At 38.8% G+C, this 23,484-nt stretch overlaps 1 protein-coding gene across 1 annotated transcript; it reads right to left on the bottom strand.

Moving 5' to 3' along the window:
- Positions 1-7,561: 7,561 nt before the first annotated feature.
- Positions 7,562-11,488, bottom strand: LOC134529273 (uncharacterized). The gene is made up of 2 exons (XM_063363169.1): positions 11,093-11,488; positions 7,562-9,416 (listed from the first exon to the last, which is right to left on the bottom strand). Exons 1-2 carry the CDS (start codon positions 11,389-11,391, stop codon positions 8,501-8,503), a joined length of 1,215 nt encoding a protein of 404 aa, XP_063219239.1. The 5' UTR covers positions 11,392-11,488; the 3' UTR covers positions 7,562-8,500.
- Between the last annotated feature and the right edge of the window lie 11,996 nt (positions 11,489-23,484).

The following is a 23,484-nucleotide window of genomic DNA, read 5'->3' as shown; positions in this document are numbered from 1 at the left end:
CTTTTTTATTTAGTTACATTGCTATCAGTTTAGGTTAGTAGACTTAAGGGCTAGAGTTTTGAGGTTATGTTTGCAACTTTTTCGTGTTGACATCTAGCTACATTGTATTCTTAATTCTTTTGTTATAGTTCTCCGTGCGTCGAGCTACCGTTGCGTGTTAGGTACGTTGAGACCAGTCTACCGATTGTCGTGATGATGGCGTCTACTGTTCAGAAATGCCGTTTCTGCTCTGCCTCCTTCACGGCATCTAAGAATTGCTACCGGCACGAGCGACAGTGTGCCGAGAACCAGCATCGTGACTACCAGCAGTGCCACCTATGTGGAAAGATGGTTGCACGCAGCGATAAGATGCAGCAGCACCTTGCATCATGTGCTGGAGCTGTTGCTACGACATCAGGCATGCGGTGTAGCTTCTGCTATAAGGCCTTCGCCCGTGCTGATTTTGCTAGACGACATGAGAAGTCGGCTTGCGGTCTCAACCCAAACCGCATAGCACATACCTGCAACAACTGTGCTAAGGAGTTCGCCAGGGCTGACAAATTGAAAGCCCACATCAAGGTATGCAAGGGGCCTGCTCCACCTCCAACAAAGAAGCAGAGAATGTCAGCAGTTAAGCCAGCAGTACTGCCTAAACCATCGACCAGCCGAACAAAGGTGGTGACCGGCGCGGGTTTGGCCAATACCCACGGCTTCATCACCGCCGAAGTGGGATTCAAGGGTAACTTGAAGACATATGTCGCAGTAAATACATCAAGTTCTTCCAAGGACATCTGTACGTACCTGGACTCCATCAAGAACAAAATAATAAACCAACTTGTGGAGGATATTGAAGAGAACGGACCACTGAAGTTTAATATCGTGCTCAAGTGCGACTATGAAAAACCAGTAGATGTCAGTGAAGACAAGAGGGCCTTCAAAACCATGAATGTCCCCCTCTACGCAGTTCATGAGGTGGAGGAGGCAGTTACCGAGTCCATCTCAAAGATCTGCAAGGAGGAGGAAGACTACATGGGGAAGGGGTCCAGATGGACTTTGTCGGCCGTTAAGCGACTTCAACTACGAATAAACAAGCTCGATCCACTCCGTGCCAGCTCCTACATCGAACTGCCTACTTCCATCAAAGACAAATATGCAGTGATAAATCCGCAAAACCTCGAAGACCACATGTGCTTCAAGTGGTCAATTCTGGTCAAGTACGTCGAAGGATGGAATCTTGAACGTGTCAATCAGCGCTACCATGACTTGGAGGGGAAGTTCAACTTCACGAACATCGAGTTTCCTACTCCAATCAAGCAAATACCACTGTTTGAAAAACAGAACCCCGGAGTCTCCATCAACATCTACAGTATCGACGAGAATATGAATGTTGTTCCTGCACGAGTCGCTCCTGAAGAAAAAGATCATCATTTCGATCTGCTGCTCTTGGTCAATGACAATTCGTCCCATTTCACCTACATCTCTAATTTTTCTGCCCTGGTTCGGTCCCAAATCACTACACATCATGATGCTATCCACGTTTGCAAAAGATGCTTCAAGCATTATGATGATCAGGATAGGGTTAGCGGGCTCACTGGCCTTCAGTGTTTGGAAAAACACAGTGAGCTCTGCAAACAGCATGCTGCTGTTAGGATGGAAATGCCATCGCTTGATGAAAATGGCCAGCCTCCTGTTCTGAAGTTCAAAACTTCCATCACAGTGATAAGATGCCCATCGTGGTATATTGCGACTTTGAAGCTATTCTGGAGAAAATCCATACGTGTCACCCGAATCCTGATGAAGCATACACGCTGCAGTACCAAAAGCATAAGGCATACAGCTACTGCATTTACGTGAAAGCAGATAACTCCATCATTCCTGCACACCTCACTTCTTCACTTCCTTCACAGCCTGAATTGCATCGCGGTTGTGATGCAGAAGATAAATTCATATCCCGCATTGTGGAGATTGGACATGATGTTCAGAATATATTTTCTACGTCTGTTCCTATGACTCCGCTCACACATGCACAGAACATTGCTTTTCTGCAAGCAAGGTGTTGTTGCTACTGTGGGGGAAAGTTTGGAGGGGCTGTAAAGAAAGTTCGTGACCACAATCACTTCACCGGCGAATTTATTGGGTCTGCATGTAATGACTGCAACCTTCTCAGGCGCAGACCGAAAAAGTTGATTGTGTTCTTCCACAACCTGGCATACGATCAGAACTTCATTATCAGGAAGTTGGGATATGATAGTAAAGACATCTTCATCATTCCGAATTCGGAAGAGAAGCTGATAACTTTTTCCAAGAAGTTACATGATAAGTTCAGCATTCAATTTGTCGATACCTTCCGTTTTATGAGTCGGGGTCTTGCTTCGCTCGCTGAGTTCTTGCCTGCAGACAAGTTTGTCAGTACTACTGAGTTTTTCGCGCCTGATGAGTTGGAGTTGGTTACCCGCAAGGGTGTCTTCCCGTATGATTTTGTGGATTCTTTTGCTCGACTAGATGATACTAGTCTTCCATCCATCGATGATTTCTACAATAGTCTGACTGATTCCATGATTTCAGAGATGGAGTACGCACATGCGGTGAAAGTCTGGGACAAGTTTCAGTGTGCTACTTTGGGGGAGTACGCTGACTTGTACCTAAAGACGGATGTTCTGATTTTGGCGGATGTATTCGAGAATTTCCGTTCCATATGTTTGGAGACATATAGTCTAGACCCGTCTCACTATATTTCTTGTCCAGGGTTCGCTTTCGATGCGATGCTTTGAACCACAGGTGTACAGCTAGAGCTTCTTACCGATTATGATATGTACATGTTTGTGGAGGCCGGTATTAGGGGGGGAGTAGCGCAAAGCATTAAACGTCATTGCATAGCCAATAACTCCTACCTACCAGAAACACATGATGCATCCAAGCCATCCATATTCCTAGAGTACATTGATGCAAATAATTTGTACGGGTGGGCGATGTCTCTGCCGCTCCCCATTCGGCATTTCCAATGGGCAGACACATCAATTGATGTCGTGTCTGTCCCAGATTATTCTCCTACAGGCTACATTATTGAGTGTGATGTGGAGTACCCTCCCGAGCTCCACGAAAGTCACAAAGACCTGCCATTTCTCCCCGTAAATCAGTGTCCGTTCGGCTCAAATCAATCAAAGCTGATGACAACACTTGAAAATAAAGAGCACTACATTGTCCACTACAAAAACCTACAGCAAGCAGTATCTCATGGACTGAGAGTGACTAAGATACACCGAGTCCTGCAGTTTGAGCAGTCGGCATGGTTGGAGCCCTATATTCGGCTGAATACCAACAAGCGGAAAGCAGCAGCCAACGAGTTCGAGAAGGAGTTCTTTAAGCTCGCTGTGAACTCGACATTTGGTAAACTGATGGAAAATAAAAGGCGGAGGCTCAAAATGGAGTTGGTGTGCTCTGAGAAGAGGTTCAAGAAGTTGGTGTGTCGTCCGTCCATCAAGGACCGTACAATGTACGAACCGAATTTGTCTCTAGTCCACCTTAATCACGAGACCATCATTTTCGATAAGCCGATTTATGCCGGACTATCCGTTCTCGACCTCTCAAAAACACTCATGTACGACTTTCATTATAATACCATGAAGCCTAAATACCATGACAATATTCACCTGATGTATATGGACACCGATAGTTTCGTTTACGAGATCCAGACAACAGACTTTTACTCAGACCTCAAAGCCGACCCTACACTGATGGAGAAGTTCGACACCAGCTGCTACCCTTCCGACCACCAATGCTTCTCCCCCATCAACGAGAAAACTGTCGGTAAATTCAAAGATGAATGTGGGGGAGAAGTGATGGAGGAGTTTGTAAGCCTACGGGCCAAACTGTACGCCTACAGGTGTGGTGGTAAGAGCGAGAAAAAGGCCAAGGGCATCCAGCGATGTGTGGTCAAAAACCACATAACATTCGATCATTACCTGGATGCCCTGCAAGACCACCGCACAATGAGGGCAGGCGTTAGAGCAATTCGCTCCCGTCAGCACATACTCTATACTGAGTACAGTAATAAGCTGGCCATAACGTGGGAGGACGACAAACGGCTGATCTGCGAAGATGGTATCCACACAGTCCCCCACGGATATGTTGGAGGCGACGAATAATTTTTTTTTTGTAAAATAGTTTTTGATTTAAATAGTTTGGCAGTTGGTAGTTGTTTCCATTTGTTGTATAGTTTTTCTGTTTTGTGTTTTATAGTTTTCATTTTGTTGTACAGTTTATGTTTTTGCTGTACAGTTTCCATTTTTGTTGTACAGTTTTCCATTTTTGTTGTACAGTTTATGTTTTTGATGTATAGTTTCCATTTTTTGTTGTAAAGTTTCAGTTTTTTGATGTGTAGTTTCTGTTTTTGCTCCATTTTGGTTGTGTAAAATATGTTCTTAATTTAGTAAATACAATTTTACCTACATATTGTTTATTATTTTTAATATAGAACCAATATCCCACGAGGTACTGATACTTATAAATGTCTTACAGAATGGTGAAATGTAATTATACACAAACATTAAAATATCTGCTTCCATGCAGCTTTTAAAACACGAGTACGCAAACATGAGAAGAGAATATTACTTGTGAGTTAGGACTCTGAAAAATTTCTGGTCCGCTAAGATGGAGTGATAAATGTTTTTAAAATTATCATTACTTTAACTATCGCATCCACAACGATAGTATTAATAACATATATTTTAGTTAAAACCTATAAATGATAAGACTTTATGAAAAAATGATGGTTACAACAAAATGACTGGATTTTTGTGGATTTTGGCTTATAAGGTTCATAAAAATGTTGGTAGAGAGTGGAAACTCGGCCTTATATACACTAACGTACTTTATAAACCTACACCTGATGACGACATTCATCAGATGAAATCAAGATGGCGGTCTCCACTAAATAAGATGGCTGCCTCCGCAGACAACGATGGTTTATATTTTTTATTTTGATAATAAATTTATTTTAAAGAATGTGGTGTAACGAAAAATTGTAACAGGAATGAGTGGGGTGTTCGATGATGATGTCATTGTATCAGAGGAGCGGGGTGCTAGATGGTGTATTCGTAATGTAGAGGAGTGGGGTGTTGGATGCGTAGGTTTTTAAATTAAAATTTTACTAAATAATATATTTTTTAAATTTTATTTTAAAATTTTGATTATTTAATTTTTTATAAATTTTACATTTTTTCATTAAAATCGGATAATAAATAAGCATTTTCAAGATGGTGGACATGACGTCATAATAAGGTGGAATGTTCTAGAAAACAAAATGGTCGTCGGGGTCAAAGGTTAATGTCAAATCCAAGATGGCGGCTGGAAGTGACGTAACCCAAGATGGCCGCAGGAAGCGACATAATCCAAGATGGCCGCCAGAAGTGACGTAATCCGAGATGGCCGCCGTGGCTCCCCGGCTCCCCCTCCCCCCTCCCCTGCCATCATATGAACTATATTTACCTACTTATCGGCTCAAGTGTTTTTTCTTAGTTTCGCCTTTGTTGAATGTTATTGACTCGATAAATGAATTTTCCGTATCAAGTAAGATTACCTACTATAAATGGATAGTATAAAAGTGGGTTTATTAAAAGTCTTACTCTTAACACCTAAGAAGAAAATACATCCCACTCAAAAAGAGCAAATTATATTGCTAATAAAATATTTAGTATTGTATAAATAATATGTTCTCAAACTGCTTATAGTAGGCTACTTATAAATACATAAACAGAGAAGTCAATTATCAACTACCATATGTTATTACTACAACTGAAACTGCTCAGAAACTCACAATAATCAAACATTTTAAAGCAATACATATTTACCTAGGTATACTATAAAATACATAGAAGTAATTTATGCATCAGGATCACTTATTGTAAGTACATATTTATAAAAGCTTTTTACAATAATATTCTTCTGTTGGGTTTTCTGGCCATAATATTTAAAATGTCATCAGATGTGAAAGACAATGGATAATGAATTGACATGAGCGCTAGTCCAGTTAGTCGCTCGTTGCACATAGTGTTTCTTAAATATGTTTTAACTCTTTTCATCGAGGAAAATGACCTCTCGACCTCTGTCTGCTGATGGAATAAGTAGAAAAACACAAACCAACGGAGAAATTTTTCGGGTTGCCATACATGTGTGAGTTAACGCTATCGGTGTTAGCGTGGGCAAAGATAAAGCGATGCATTCGGGAATGTAATACCGAGTGAGAGTTCTCCGCGCAAGTACTTCAGACGCACACACTGGATACTGCTAACTCCGAAACAAAGGATGACTGGGTAGGCTATTGTAATCATGTAGAAAAATTAAAAGATGAATACTGGAAGACGGACTGCATAATGAACATGGCAATGGACCAGTTTTTAATAAATTTACATGACGATAGTGACGATGACGAATTCGTTTCCTCTAACAAGTAACAGTGTAAGGGACAGCAGTGATGAATATAGCGATAGTGATAATGTTACATCGTGTTTGGTTCAGCCTTTGTAAGAGCTAGTGTTCATTTTTTTAACTTAGGACATCTAGTGCTAATTTAATGTTTCCGTATTGCCCCGTTTTACACTGTGTTTAATTTTACAAAATACACCATTACTATTTTCACATTTTCACAGATACACAATTAAATGCTGCACTTTCATTAGTGCGCTGAATATTTTTAGAACGCATAATAAATATACAGCCGGACCGTGCCGAGTTTCGCGCGCGCTGTCTTCCCACCGCTTCGTTCTGCCGATCTGTGTCGAGCAATGTCTGCTGTTAGAACAATGGGATTCAGCTCGCTACTTTCTAGAGGTGTAAAAGTAACGAAAAAAGCGTACCCGTATGTATTCTATACTATAACAATTAGTATTCGTTACTATCGTATCGTTACGTTGCTCGTTACTTCTGATACCGCATAACATGCTATGTTATGTTGCAGCAACGAATCGAGTCGTATTGCGTACGCGTACAGTATGACGTCGCGTAAATAATAATAAATAGAATATAAACAATTAACAATATTTGATAAATAACAGTTTTTGTTAACCAAGAAACAATTAAATCTCATTAGAGCGGCTTTATTATATTATCTCTTTTAAGATAAGAACAATAAAACGTGAAAATACGCGATAGTAAAAAAACAAAAACATACATATTTCTAATTTGTAAAAAATACTTTCTTACGTTGTTTCTGTTCCAATCTCAAACTTTGTCTACACACACAATACCTTTACTAAACAGTAAAAAACCTGGACGACGAATTTCCAATTTATACTTTACTTAATAAACAAACATCGTTCTCTGTAACGTAAATTCACCGATTAAGTGCGCGCATGCGTAAAACATACGAAAAATGCGAGTAACGAAGTGCATTTGTGTGTAACGTTTCGTTACTCGTTACTAGATGGCGCCAGTGGCGTAGCCAGGATTTGTGTATGGGGGGTGTTAAGAAGCATGCCCCCCCCCCCCCCCCCCCCCCCCGTATTAAAGCGTGGAGTCCGGGGTCCTCCCTCGGGAAAATTTGGATTTTAAGGTGTAAAATAGTGCTATTTTAAGCTACGTTTTCCAAGGACCACGCATGCGCGATGCGCGATGCGTGATGCGTCACTGCGTGACCACGCAGCACTTGAACCTGTGTGTTGAAACGGGGATGATTTCCAAGGCCGCGCAAGCGGGGGTTTCCCGCTCGCCACGGCTGCGTGTCGCGGATGGGCATCGCGCAGCAGTTGCCTGGCCCCCGACTTCAGCGTGATCACGCATGCGATTTATCATGGAGTCAAAGAGTTTTACTGCAGAACAGGACGAGAAATTGATTGATTTAGTAAGGGAGCATCGTGTGTTATATGATTTGCATCACTGCAAGTACAAAGACAGTATTTATTGTTCGAGAAAATGTGTGGAAGGAAATTGCAGCTTCTTTAAACAAAGGTGGTAAGTAGAGATTTTAATATCTGTGTTAATAATAAAATAAATACTAAGGCTCATAAAACGTGGTCTTAAAAAAAGTTCTTACTGCATTAAAAAAAACAACTTACGGTTCTATATAGTTGTTACTTATTTAAAAATAGGCCAAGTTTAAAAAATATTTTATGCAGTGTTTAAACTAAACCAAAAATAATTTACGTCGGTGTGCACCAGGAAATGTGGAAATAAAATATGTTCCATTTTGAAGTAGTAGGTGAGCCTAGGGCAAGTTATCACAATAAATTGTTTTCTATATTTTTTTAAGTTTGATAATATTATGTCTTATTCTTCTAAATGCACAACAAAAATTATGTTTTTTGAAGTTTATAATCATATGTTTTCCTATTTATAGTTACTTAATTTTATGTCAATACTAAGGATAATGGCACATTTGCTAATAAATTATCTATTTTGACATAATATTTACAAATTTTACACTCAAATACAAAAATACACAGCATTACTATAGCACAAAGAGAATTTTTTTTTTAAGAAAAGAATAACATTTGCATTTACCCTTTCTTCACGTGAAAAATACTTTTTAACTTGTTTTCCTCACATGATATAATTGCCAGCTTACTTGTCCTTCTTGGCTGCAAAAGTAATTTTTAAATTTGTCTCGTATGCTATACGCAAGATGAGTAGAATTACGTCCTTGTCTTGCCATGGGTATCATATTTTCAGTAGGGAGACACACATTTCGGTCCTCTTCTTCACCCGGGCATGGAATTCTTGCAGATCTTAGATGATTATGTATTATGCATGATGCGATGACCAGAAGATCCACTGTGTCAGGCTTGATGGCGATGGCAGTGAAAAATACTCTAAAATATTGGCAAAGTATTCCAAAAGCGTTTTCACACGTACGTCTAGCTCTACAATGGCGATAATTATATATTGCTTTTTCTTCATCACATTTAGATTGTGCCCTTGGGTAAGGACGCATTACTGAGGAAGTCAGCTGAAAAGCTTCATCACCCAAAATAACGTGTGGCATTAGAGTGTCAGTTCCAGGAAGTATAGCTGGTTCAGGAAATCTGAATGTTCCTTCTGAAAGTCTTTGTCCTAAGACAGATTTAGCAAATATGCCTGCATCACCTTCTTTTCCATAGGAACCAACATCTATTGCTAAAAACTTGTAGTTGTCGTCTACAAGCGCAAGTAACACAACTGAGAAATAGTCTTTGTAATTATAAAACAGAGATCCAGAATGTTTAGGTTTGATTATTCGGATATGTTTTCCATCTATCGACCCACAGCAGTTGGGATAGTTCCATTTGCGATGAAAACCAATGGAAGAACGTTTTAAAACATCTTGGTCAGGTGATGGTATTGAAGAATTCAACATTTTTGAACAAATAGATTGCAATGTCTCTTTTATAATAATACTTACCCAGCTAGGGCATATTCTGAATTGAAACGCCAGTGAACGAAAACTCTCTCCCGTGGCCATAAACCTAAAAGAGAAAAAATATATGTAGTTATTTATTTTAACTGCTTCAGGCTATCTTGGCACCGAGTCGGTACCCAGAAAGTTCGAGGCCACTATTAACTTAGTGATCCCGTCACCTTAGACTAGAAGAGTAAATCTGTGAGATGTATATCTGTGTGTAAAAACATTAGCTATTTAAACATATTTTATTTTATTTTGGAGGCCTTTTTGGGGAATCGTAAAAACCCAATAAACCTAAGGACGTGAATAATACCAGTACCCTAACTCACGACTCTTATAGCACTTAGGTTGACGTTTTTTAATTTTTTGCTGCTCATAAAAACCTCACGAAATATGTTTAAGAAAAAGTTTGATCATTTATTTACACAGATTTTTGAATTTTACAGCAGAAGACTGCAAAACGAGATGGAGAACCATTCGCGACTCCTACAGAAAAAGCAACAAGAAACTGAAAACTGGGTCGAAGACAGGTTCACCGGCATTTTCAAAATCGAAATACAACACAGATAGCCTTAAATTCCTTGATGAAACCTTCAAAGAAAGAGCGTAAGTACTCTTTACCTTATGTATTAAATAAAATTTGTATAAACAATATAATAATTGTTGAATGTTTATTAAAAATTATATATTCTTTATTGAAATTATTGGAGCTGTTGCAATTTTTTTGGTAGGTTTCAAATGAAATATATATTTATTAGTTGAAAGAACTTCTTATGAATTTATCAAAAAAAAGTTTGTGTAAACCCAAATACACCAGATCAAACTACTCACGCACGCGTGTGTGTCAACATAGCATAGCTGATGGCACTGTTGATTTAATTTTTTTTTTCAGATCAAAATCAAACATCAGCATAAATGAAATAATTGAAAATAATCAAGAAACACAAGAAATGGTGGATGACTGTCCCTCTGAAGAGTGCAACCAATTTCAAGAAGAAGAAAGTGCTCAAGAATCTACAAATTGGCCTAGCGAGCAAACAAGTTCTTCAGAATTGTTAAACAGCTCCATTAAAAAAAGAAAAATTACAGTAAAAGAAAAAATGTTAGATGAAATAAGAAAAGGTCGTGAAGAAAGAGGGAAAATATTAAAAGATCTACTTGAAAACCGCGGCCAAGATCGTTCGCAACATCCGATAGACATATTCTTCCAGAGCATGTCTGAAACTGTTAAGCAATTCCCCCCACACCTCATTGCGGAAACTAGATTAAAAGTGTGCCAAGTTGTGTCTCAGATGGAACTGAGATCGTTGATGGAGCATCAGAACCAGACTAATCCTAATCACCAACAATGTTATCAACATGTGGATATTGGCAGCGGTTTTCCTGTCTCTGTCATAGATCCCACCCAAATTTGTGAATCTACTGGCAGTAATAGCTTGATTCATTCAACAGATAGCTGTAATTCTAGTGGTAACGATGCTAATGTGGAAGAAAGTGGCTTCGTGAGACTAATTTAGAAAATAACCAGTATTAGTTCTGTGAGTAGATGAATGCATAGTCAGAGACATTTTAGGAAATTCATCAGTACATGGACATTTAAATTTTTATTAAACCTATAATTTCAATATAATTAAGTAAATATTTTTATATTTTGTTTTCGTTTAAGTACTTTGTGTATATAAATATGAAACATTAAAAAGAAAAACATTACATTAAAGAGGCTTAGTTAAATTTGTTTACCTGAGAGTAAGACATAACTTCTGTTCAGCAGATATTGGCCTTTTGACTCTGTTGCACTGCAATCTCGTGATGTCTTCTTTAACAAAGCCTAATATTGTATCAAATATCTCAGTCGACACTCTGAAATATTCTCTAAATTTAGTTTCGTTATCAATTAAGTGACGTAATATCAACACACTATAACATCCCTCGTCTTCTCTCCTTCTAAATATATCGCTGTCATCTTCTAGGAAGCAGGAGAGCAATAAATCATCATCAGCATCTTCCTCCAACAAGACGGCAGAGATCGCTGCTTCCATCGCGCAGACTTGTTTCCCGCGTTCTAACAAAACAGACCCAGGTCAGTCATCACGCATGCGGCGATCACGCATCGCGCATGACGCATCGCGCATCGCGCATGCGTGGTCCTTGGAAAACGTAGCTTTACTCGGCGGTACATGACTGCCAATGGGGCGTCGGAACACGTAGAAGTTTTGATTACACTATGATTACAATTACACTTGATAAAACGGCACTCTGTGGTGCTTTTAAGTACACGACTACACTGCACACGTTATCTGAGAGGGGCACCTGCGTGCCTCTACGTGCGTTTACTTAAGGCGATTGGTGCAGGGTGAAAAACAGTCATGCGTCAGAATAAGCTGAAAATTGGCTTATTTGCTTCATAAACGCTTGCTTATCAATACTATATAGTCAGCCGGATCGTATATAAGCTAGCGGGTGAGATATCACAATTTAGTGGCGAGACAGCTCTCGTGGGTGAGGGGTGTCGAAGTTGCTCCGCGGCCTGCGATCTAGCGGACATCGCTGGAACGTCTTGCAAAACTATCGTAGTCTCTCTCTCTCTCCCCACATTTGTCCGCGGAGCGGACAGAGGGAAACAAGCCACGAAGGGCCTTCTCCCCCATCCCCTGTCAGAATCCTCGCAGCGCACAGCCGTGATGCGATAACCGGTTTTAGCCAGCCTTACTTTCGTTCGACCCTCAATGGCAAACGAAGACATAAACACAACCATTGTAAAATTCTGAACATATGAAATTTTTAACTTATTTAGAGTCGACTATGCTTGTGTTATAATATAAATACCTATCTATTTTTAATATAAAATGTATATATAGTATATTATAATATATGCCTATGTTTACTGCTGTAGACATTGTGCGTATCACCAAAAACGCGCAGTAAAGTCATCAGGCACAAACAGACTGATAATGGGAATAGATCAGTGGCGTAGCATTTGTGTGTGTGTGTGTGTGGGGGGGGGGGGGGGGGGGGCGGAGAGGGCGGCACTTTGGCCGGGGCGGCATTTCACAGGTGGCGGTAACATAAAGTTAATGTTTTTCAAGGTTTTTTCCCGTAATTTTTTTATTGTTATTCCCATATATCCATGTACAATATTCAATGCATGGATATTGCAAGGTTTCTCAATAACTAATACTTAGGAAACTTATTTGGTTTCAATTTTAATTTAAACGAACATCTCTCCTTGCCAATTCTTTGTACTTCGCCGTAATGACTGAGCGTATCTCTTTATTTTATTCAATCGTGTTTCAATTTGATACGTCTTACAAGGTATCGATGACTTTGAGAAAAAAGCGAAAAACGAACACAAACTATTTCGCGGCCTTCATATGAAACTATACGTAGCGTACATATTGAATTTCTGCGTATCTAGTTTGCAGAGCTGTGCGTTTTATGTAGGCGATTTCTCTTTCTCCTATCGTTATTGCATTACGTTTTCTCTGTAATTTTTTTAATAGGTATTCTGCCATCTCTGTCATGTTTGTTTACCTGTAGAATAAAATGCAATATTATAAATTAATTTTTTTACAAACATGTTGTTCATATGTCAAAAAATGTCATTTTCAAATTTAAGGTTACTGTTATTCAATAATTACCATGCCCCAATTTTTTTATAATCAATTAGAAAAATAAGAGGACGGCAAATCTGGGATCCGCGCCGGGTGCTAGTGACCTGTGCTACGCCTCTGGAACATAGGCCAGTTCCCGAAACGTCGCAACAGTTTTGTCATTGGAATCCTACCGTGTTAGCCGGTGTTGTCGTTATGTTGTCCATATTACCTTTTTTTTCCATCGTTGTTCGTATGTTTTGTTTATATTTAGAATATTAAAACAAACATTTAAATGGCTCTAACTGTATGTACTAAGGGCGTAAAGGTGTTGTTTCGCGTGCGTATTATGGTCACCCATAGCAGTAAGGGTTCAATAATTTTTTCAGACAATATTTTTGTATAATATTTAGAACGTTTAAAAACTTTGGATGGATTTGCTGAACTATACCTGCTAAGAGGGTTAGAATTTATCAATCCCTCAAAACTAATTTTTTCATTATGTACAGCTAAAATGCGCGTATCGAAAATTGGTTTAGAAAATTTTTCGTTTTAATATTTTAAATGATAAAAATTTTTAATTGATTTGATACTGTGTCTAATAGTGGAGTTACGTTTTTTCCTCCACCCTCTCTGTTTTCTATCCGTACAGTAATAGTTAGTCGTACACAAACATTTTTTGGAAGACATATGTGGATAATATTTAAAAGGTCAGCATGAATTTTCAAAGCAACTGTTACTGTGGCTACTACGGTAATAATATTTTTTATCGTTTTCCTTTCGTCCATATTTTTTTGTCTTCCCGCTGTTATTGTTGTTCGTTTAATAATTGTTTCAGACCAATTTTTTTCATAATAATAGCCAGTTTACAATATTTGACACCAATTGCAAAAGTCTACAATTAAATGAAATTAATTTAGAAATATAAAAACTGTATGAAACTATTGTTATAAAGCTATTAGTATCGAATTCAAGAAATATGGGTGAGAGCTAAGAAATTCGATATCGTAAATGAGCTCAAATATTGTTACCAATTCCTCTTTAAAGACTTTATATTTATATAATATATAACACTTGAAGACTAAATATCGAAAATAAAGGATGTTTTTTCTTTCTCACTATTTTTCTATTCACTTAACTCTTTTTATGCATAGACATAAAATGATTAGTCATAGTGCTTAAAGTTAATCCTTTGCGTGAATATTCACTTGCACCTAACTCGCTGAGCGTCGGCAAGTGTAAAATAAATACATATTTCACTAGAATTTGATTTACTCATAATAAAAATTCATAACTACACTCTTAACCTAAAAAATTGTTTCTGTTATTGATCCATCATTAAATTACCAAACTGCGGAGGATACACAATCACTATGTTGGGTTGGAAGGTTGTTAGCGTAAAGCTTTTTAATTTACTATTTTCTTTTATTGCTAACAACATTGGCATTCACAGGTTACAATAAATAATTAATATTGCACGACAGGTACAAAACTTGTACATAGGTATATATGCCATACACTGCCACGCATTACTAACAATTAAAAATTAAAGGACATACATTATATGAACATGAACATAAATTGAATATATGCAAGCACTCATTTTCTTTAGCCCATTGAAATATATTTTCCATGATCAATTTGTAATTTATGAAGTACTTATTTGACATTGTTGAAAGTTAGATTTATTAATTAATATTGAAGGTATGCACAATTTGCATAGTAAAATAGATATTAATTATTGTATTTAAAGGCACACACGTACTTTGACATGTATAGGAATCTTAGCTTACCACAAAAAGTCGAAAATGTCATTCGCAGCATACCGCAGAGAAAAAAGTGTGAACCTCTATTAATTTATCAAGCCTTCCAAAAAATACAGTGCAGTGGTTACATGATGACATTACAATAAACAGTAAAATAAAGACTCATGTGTACTTAAATTAAGAACAGTTTTATTTCTAATTTTGTTAAAGCATTTTAATATAGTGTGCAGCACTACATGTACATCCCAAGACTGATAACACACCACTTCCAAATGTTTGTTTCTGTTTCTCCACCTTCTAGAAATTTTACATAGAATGAACTTACTTTCAGACTGTTATTTTTAACTGTAGTCTGGAGATTACACCACAAGTCCATGGAAAACATAACGTATTTAAAAGAGAAATATGTATTATTAGTCTGGATTGCTTTCTCTAAATTACTGATTAAATTTTCAAATACAACAAATTATATACTAACAATAATAAAACTAATTAGATTCAAGAACAAAATGTGTCACATAACTAATAAATTTTAAAATGTCTTCACTTCTTTGTTAAGTTTCTTTGACTTTGCTTCTTCTATGTATTCAGGATCTCTGCATTTCAGTCCACGAACATTCCTCGGGTCAACAATCTCAGGAAGAACACAGTTAAAGTAAAACCATTCTAACTTCGGAAGCATGTCTTTTTTCCAAAAGGTCTCGTCGCACTGAACGTGGACGAATTCGGTATCAAAGTCACAAAATAAAATCAGCACACATTGCTTCCTTTTCGAAATATTCAATTGTCCTTGAATTTGGTAGAAAAAAGGATGTGTTCTTTTCAGTTCCAACATGTCTTCACTGTTAGTGTGAACACCTATGTTTTTTACTTTGGAAGCCTCTCGTATAGATTTTACAGGAGAATTGTTAACTTTAAGGTTGTTGATGGAAGGGAAACATTTAACTTCAATGATAGTGTCGTTCTCAACTGTTACATCCGGACTTGCTCCAAGATAAGGGTACGATGGGTGAACAAAAAGTCCACAAGGGGACACTTTTTTTTGGAACTTATTTTCGTAAGCTTTAATTGCGGTACTTTCATGCATACGTCCGTACCGTATTGCGCCTGTGTTGATATCCTTGGGGTTCACTATTGAAACCACCATATTGTGGCAAGATGTGTCACATCTCATTTTGCAAACTTTAGAGAATGACGATGCAGTCAGTCTGTTTAGTCTTGCTTCCCTCCAAACAACATTACAATGTTGGCCGACCGTATTTCTCTCCAGTTCATGACACAGATGTTCGGAAGAAACTGAACTTTCGAGCCGCTTCAAGACCTTCGTTTTCTTTCTCTCCATTTCCTCTGTAGAAATATCGGGTTGGGCAGCTTCGGGTCCATAGTCACAATCTGGCTGAGAAAATACACATTTTCTTTTGGCAGATCTACGACTGTCAGATAACCTTCTTTTGCGATTCCTTTCAACAGCTGTCGCGCGTGCATTTAAAACTCGCTTTGTCACTGAACCTAAGCTACGACCTAATAGAGTTTTTACTGGTGAAAGGTGCCAGTTCGGACCTTTGATGTGTGACAGACTAGCACCCAAGCAGCACCTTTTGTACCGACCACTTTTTGAGACATCTGTCCGTTTGCCACCGGAAAATTTTGAAATCAAACTCATGAAGCATTCTGCTTGGTTAGTTGTTTTATTACCTAACAACTTGTCAGCCTTGGTAATGAGTGGGTCTAGTGCTTTCATTATACCTGGCCATATAGTTGTTGCAGACATAATTGGAACATTGTTTAGCTCGCCCGTACCTTTCCTGACACAAAATGTGTCTCGGCAATTCTCGTGATCGCCAAATACGTGGTAAGGACCATTCTTCAAATCTTTTTGCAGCATAGTACTATTGCACTCTTTATTTGCAGAAGCAATAGCTGCTCGTGCCCCTCTCGTCAATCGAGGAATTAACTGGGACAATTGACGCCTTGCAGTGATGACGTGAGTGGTATCCTTGGTAATGGCATGTAGTTTGCTAGTGTAGTTTCTTATCATATGGTTGGCACATTCCAATTTCACTACATGTCTACCATATGAAACACCTCGCTGAATCTTCAGATACGAACTTGAATCACCGTCACTGATAATGTACAAATAACGTACCCCATGCATCGATTCGCTTTCTTTAAAACCTTGTACAATAATTTCTTGTTCCATTCCTGTTGAAGTTCCTTTATAATTTTTGTAGCATTTATGTGGCCTGGATTTGCTGCCTGGTTTTTCTTGGTTGTTACATATATAACAATACTTGTTGCGTATTCCAACGTACAGCAAACCATTAGTTTCGGCTCCAATTATGCAAGCCTGCAAAGAAATGAAATATAAATAGGAAATATATAAAAAATACAAACATTGTCATTAAGCTCTTTGTTTGGAATAAACAAACAGAGGCGAAAGTTGCGTAAAAAAATTCATTATTGCGGCTTGTGGTACTAAGAAAAACAGATGTTTCTGTATGTACATGTGATAAAGTTTCAATTGCATAGTTCAATTAAATAACAATGCAGTTCTTAAGATTAAGTGTATTTATTGGTGTTATACAATTAATGTAAGATTAAGTGGTTACCGACTCCGTCCTCAGTAACTTTTTGAGTCATGGCTCTAACATTGAGGCCGTGACTCTATTCATATTTGTGTGAAGCTCTGGAGCCGTCGCTCTGGCCCACTTGCGAATGATTTGCGACGCCCGCCGACAGCTCTCTACCTGTGACACACTCAATGGAAACGCATTATGTTGGGAAAATGGAAAAAAAAGGTTGAAAACAGTTTTTGTGTACCTTATGTGCGTAATTTTATTGTTAGAATGCAGGAATATAGTTATATATATATCCAAGTCGCAATTTGATTTCATTATTAAGAAGTGATATAATGATAAATTATAACGATGTAAAAGTTATAAATCTACGGAATGTCTAGCATAGAGCTTTCATATGACACGAATTTCCCTTAACATTAAACGTATTTATTAAATTAAATATTTGGTTCGAAAAAAAATTAATAGGAAACCTTTATCACATAATAGGCTATAGTCGTGCAATGAGTGTACTGTAAAGTGTCTTCTAGTGTGGAGTTTGAGATGGAGGGAAAGAGTTTTCACGAGTTTAAACACGGCTACCACCACCATTGGTCTTCACGCCGCATATGTTTAGCTATCAGACACGCCTACATTTAACACTCAGTGACCCTTCCTTACTCCGTATGTAAAAAATATAGTTTACCTTGTTTTAAAATAACATATACGATTAAAACCAGAAATAATAATGCTAGTATTATTTTGAGCTGACCTGATTCTTGACAGTAACAGCAGGAAAATTCACAGGATAGCAACAAATTTTAATTGTGTACAGAAATTTTTTAGCTTATTGCATTTGCAAAAAAAATGTATTTATTACATTACTGAATGGTGTCTTTTTCGGCATCGTGTTGGTATTTAACTTCTATCAAAAATGTAACAATTAAAAATAATTTCGCTACACGAATTTTTCTCCACGAAAACCTATTCCTTGCTTGAGCGACGATAGCCTCCATCCACTACAGAGCGTAGCCTTGTCTGACAGTGAGACGCGGTGTCATCGCCCGCCTCAGCCTGCCTCCCTCTACCCCCGTTATTCTGTCCCTTTTACACTCCATTCTTCTCCCTCCCCCCTCCCTCATTACAGCGGCTGCCGGCCGGATCTCCGCCTACGTGGTTCCAAGGAGCGCCACCAGTTTGCGCCACGCCGCAGGGACATTCTTCCCGGCAAATGAAGTTTTCACGCGCAGTGCTAGGAATATCACTCCAGCGTATGTGTTTTGGGTCAGGTCATCTCAAAACCAAAAGGATACGAGAATACATGCGTGACTCAATGGTGTGTCAGATAGTATCTTTTAAACTTCATTGCAATTCTTTCGTAAAATATATTTTAAAATAGACCGGCAAAGAGCCATGGAAATTTTCAAAACTCAAATGCAAATTTAACAATTAAAAAAAGAATATTCTGTATTTCTTGGTCCGACAAATTATTTGTACAATCATTACTTGAACTATACTTAAGATAATCATTCTTTAAGTTTTCTCTTTTTTTTGGTGGTTCGGCAAGAAAAAAAATACGTTTACAAGAACATAACTTAGTAAAAAAAATTATTAAAAAAATAGGTAATTTTCATTTTAACTTAAAAAGAAGATTAAAAAGTAAATATGTACTGTTCAATATGTTTTGTCATAATATTTTCGAGGGAGAGCGTTCAATTAGCATCGGCTAATTTCGTAATCTGTAATTGGCGACGCGTGGGCCCACCTGTGCGGACCGCGGCTCGCTACTAAATTAAAACAAGTTTAATCTTGAAGGTAGCCTGTGCCTGTGCACTAGGCGATTAAATAAAGTTCTGGGGTGGCGGGAAACGGCCCGTACCGTATACTGCACGGCCCCACGTAATGCTTTGTGTGGGGCGTGTTAAATTGATGCGGCTGGGTTAGGCCCTACACCGGAAAAAGGACCGGGCGCACACGGGGAGTATTAAAAAAAGGTTTTGGTGGTGACTATAATTACCAGATGGACGTTCGGTGAAACAAAGAGATGCTGGCTCCCCGTGGGACGTGCGTCCGTCCCGGTCCGCGAGTCGCGCTGTACTGGCGTGCAGCCCTGGCGCGAGGGGAGGGGTGCGCTCCCTGTCGCGCCAGAGTTTCTAAAGTTCCGTTATTCGTAAAAAATTACATTAATAATAAATAGCAAGTGGCTCTAAATTCATACAATAAAACTTAATGATTTATTTAATATCTATATATGTTTTAGAAATGACATTTAATAAGTTTGTTTAAAATAAGTTTGAATATTAGAGTCAAGCTGGAGACTGTCTGTTTCTTGATAACTACTCCAGTGGCGAATGATAATGCTAATTTGGGGCGGTTTGCGTTACGTCACACATTTCACTACTGAATTTAGGCTGAAGGCCGCAAGGGTTGCACTCACAGCTGTTTTAGTAGAAAGCTACACATGAGTGACCCGGGCACTCCTACGTCGCACTCTATTAGTTAGGGGCTTTTGTTTGTTTATGATTAATTAATTATTGTGTGGAGAATTTTGTAGGCACGGGGAGTGCGTTGCATGTGTAATTAAAATGGTTCGCTATTCTCTACCTTGGGCTGCGGTCCGCTCACTTGACTCAGGTGGGCCATGGCTAGGGGTGCTTTCCGTTAGCGGGGCCGAGTACTGGCGGGTGTAGGTCGGGCTTTGGGGTGGCCTTCGGCCGTACGATGTCAGTGTATTATATTTTGTTTTGGCGCAGTATTTTGGTACTTGGATTTTTATATGTGGTGAATAAATTGTAAGTTTGAACATTATTTATTAGGCCAGTAGCGTTAAACATCCAATTCGGAAATAATTCCTACAAAAGGTTTTTTTGTTTCAATGGCTTCATTTGTGACCCAATGTGACTCTCCTAAGTTTTCCCCCTCTGGGGAGTTGTGGAAAAGTGGTGGGGGGTGAAAATGTACCCCCAAAAGGGGTGTTTTTACGGTTTTTTGCTTTTATCTCCCACACTAAACAAAATATTTGAAAAGTACATTTAATAAGAGTTATAGAACATTAATCTCTGCGTTGAATGGTACCAAGAACAATTTTTTTGGACAATTCGTTACCAAACTACAGCAGCTGAAAGTTTGACCAATTTTCAATATCAGTGTAAATGGTTGGTTTTAACTACAGGTTTTAGACGATGTCTTATTCAAAAATGAAAAATTAGCCAATTGGCCCAACTGTCAACATTAATTACAATGGTTGTTTTAACTTCAGGTACAGAATTTTTTCACAAACAGGATAACAGTAATATACTATACAAAATTAGTATATTTATATTAACATGAAAAATTGTCACTAAATTAAAACATACATACATAATGGGTGAATACAAGATTTAAATAATAGACATGCTGAAATAAAATTAAAGTCTTCGACGTTTCTCTGCCGTTGGACCACTGGGCTCAACATTTTCGTCGATGTCTGACACTTCTGATTCATTGTCAGTCAAAATGTTGAGGTATCCATACACATCTTCTTCGGCATCTTCCAATAATTCTACCAGTTGGAGGGCGTTTGTGCATGAGGTCCCCTTGCAACTGGCACAAATTATCGAACATTTCAAACCTGCCTTCCTGCAGCCGCAAGCACCTGCACACCCTTTGCTGCACTTGCAAGAAATCTTCATCAGAAGCGACTGTGGAGCTGGTTCCTTGGAGGTAAGAACAGGGGCAAGTCCAAAGTTGGACTGCTGCCATCCCCACTGGAGCGGATCCATCTGGTTACCTATCCACATTTGAACTTGGAGGTAGGTTCTGAAGCAATGTTGGCGAGCTGCTTCCGTGGTTGGTGGCAGGGAAGCCAAATTGAATTGAGATTTTATGAGGGATTTGGCAAACAGGTCAAACCGCACCTTGTCCAGATTGTCCTCTGTTCTACCGCCATAGAGGGTGGTCAAAAATCGTTGCCCAGCTTCTGCAATTGCTTGAGGTTGTGAATCGTGATCAAAGAAGGGTTTGATGTCCTCTAAAATGTGCTCATTTTTGGCCACATGTTTCACTATTTTCTTCTTGCCGAGCTTGTAAAATGAAGAAGTGATGTCGCAACCACTAACGGCGTGGAGGAAAATGTGGACCTTTTTCAGGTCGTCGGCGAGTTTACAACTCTGGTGGGTGAATATTTTTTGTGGTGTTGTTCCTCTTCCTGGTTTGAGGTAATAAATGTTAGCCGATGGTGTGGCTAGATCAGTGAGGATGACCAACAAATCCGTATCCTCACCGACTAGAGCAACCTTCTCATGACTATGGGCAACTTCGATGGCTGTGGTGACGATCATGTGGTCTGCATTTTCACGAGCTTGCTTGACTGATATGCCTTCACTTTCCACCCTCTCGGTAAGCAAGCTGATGAGTCGCTCCTTGTTCCTGTCATTTGAAAGAAATTGCTCCTGGGCCATCGTCACGACCATTGACTTCGTGAAGATGACCTCAGGAGCAATGTGCCTCTTCATTCTGCGGAGCCGCTCTGCAGATTTGATGCTTTTGGTACGCAGGTCTTTGGGGTAGCCATAAAAAACCACAGCGGTAACTTTTCTGTTGTAGTGGCGTTTCAAGTAATCAACATACTTGTTGATAATACATTGAAAGGCATCGCCATTCTTCCATACCACTCGGTGTAATAAAAATCCTCCATCAATGACGTGAGCAGCTCCATCGAGGTTAACTTCTCCTACAGGATCAAAAAAGTCATAAAGTACAGACTTAGGTGCCTTCCTCATTCCAACCTCATCGAATAGAGACAGGGAATATGGTGCCAGCTCGTATTGGAAGAATTCCCTTAGCTCTTCATCAGATTTCTTGAGGAGTGCGATACGGTAAAATATTGTCTCAGGATTGACTGGTACATCCTCCCCATGAATGGTAAACTTTGACTTGAAACCTTGAACATCTTTCTGACAAACTTGATTTGGTCAAAGTTTTGTCCCACCAATGTAAGCATTGACGAATTCCCAATTTCAAAGGCTTTGTGACAGTTTATTGATTCATCTCCCATGACACCTGTACTGATGGACATCATGAAGTCGCTTGCTGGAAAAGGATCGTGAGATTGAAACCACTCCACAAACTTCTGTACATCTCCATTATCATGCTGGACTCTAGCATCTCTGGCATCAAAATGCTGCTCTGAGGTGGTGAATGAAACCCAGCTAAAATCCTCGACCTGTTGTGCCACTGTTGTAACTATTGGCATGGTGACTACCCATCTGCTGAGAGTACTATCTGAAACACCACGACCATGACTAAGCCCTCCACTACTTTTTAATGAGCGCATGAGGGGCTGCTCAATGGTTATGTCAGACCAAATCCCACTCCAAAATTTATCAGATCTTCTGATTGTAAACCATCCATTCAGCACAAACCTCTCATACTCTTTTTGAGATAGTTTCTCTTGTAGGTCCATCATGTCTTGCAGATAGAGCTGCGCTGACTTAGCATACAAAAAATGCCCACTTGCATGGAAATAGGGCAACATCTTCTTCACAGTACTCAGATGCAGCTGCCAGTCACCAGTCCTCTCTGCCTGTATGAACTGCTTCATGAGGGTGGTCATTTTGAAGTAGCTTGGCAGTGGGACCATTATCCTCCATTTATTCTAGTTTCTCAGTGAACAGCTGCTTCAAATATTCTTGATCAAGTTCTTCCAAGGGAGTCTTTGAATGGGAAGGTTCTTCTGAGTCCTCATTACCCCTCATTTTCGTAAGGATGACATTTGCAAGAGCCAAATTGGTGCTAGTGTTAAGGTCGAGTTGTGAGCAGGGATTTTTATTTCGGCGGTTGATACCGTGTAGGAATTTTTTGTTTGACAGTTAGTGCCGTGACTGTTGTTAGATTGTTACCAATCGAATTCATGCCTTTATGTGTTTGCTTCAAGTGTAGTTGAAACCAACCATTTCTGCTATAGTTGAAAACTTGTCCAAAGTTAACCTGCTGTAGTTTGGTAACGCATTGGCCGAAAAATTCGCTCTTGATCCCATTCGATGCCAAATTTAATTCTTAAAAAATGTTATGTTAAATAACTGTTTGATAAAAAGGTTAATTCTAAGATATTTAAGAAAAACTGATATTAAAACGAAAGTTTTCGTAAAATTAACAAATTGATACGACTTTCACCTTTTGTAATTTGGCAACGGGTGGTCCAAAATTTTTTCCTGGTTTATTCTACACAGAATTTAATGCTC

This window comes from Bacillus rossius, chromosome 2 (assembly GCF_032445375.1).
Source record: "Bacillus rossius redtenbacheri isolate Brsri chromosome 2, Brsri_v3, whole genome shotgun sequence".
NCBI lineage: Eukaryota > Metazoa > Arthropoda > Insecta > Phasmatodea > Bacillidae > Bacillus > Bacillus rossius.
This window is presented reverse-complemented; position numbering and strand designations above follow the sequence as displayed.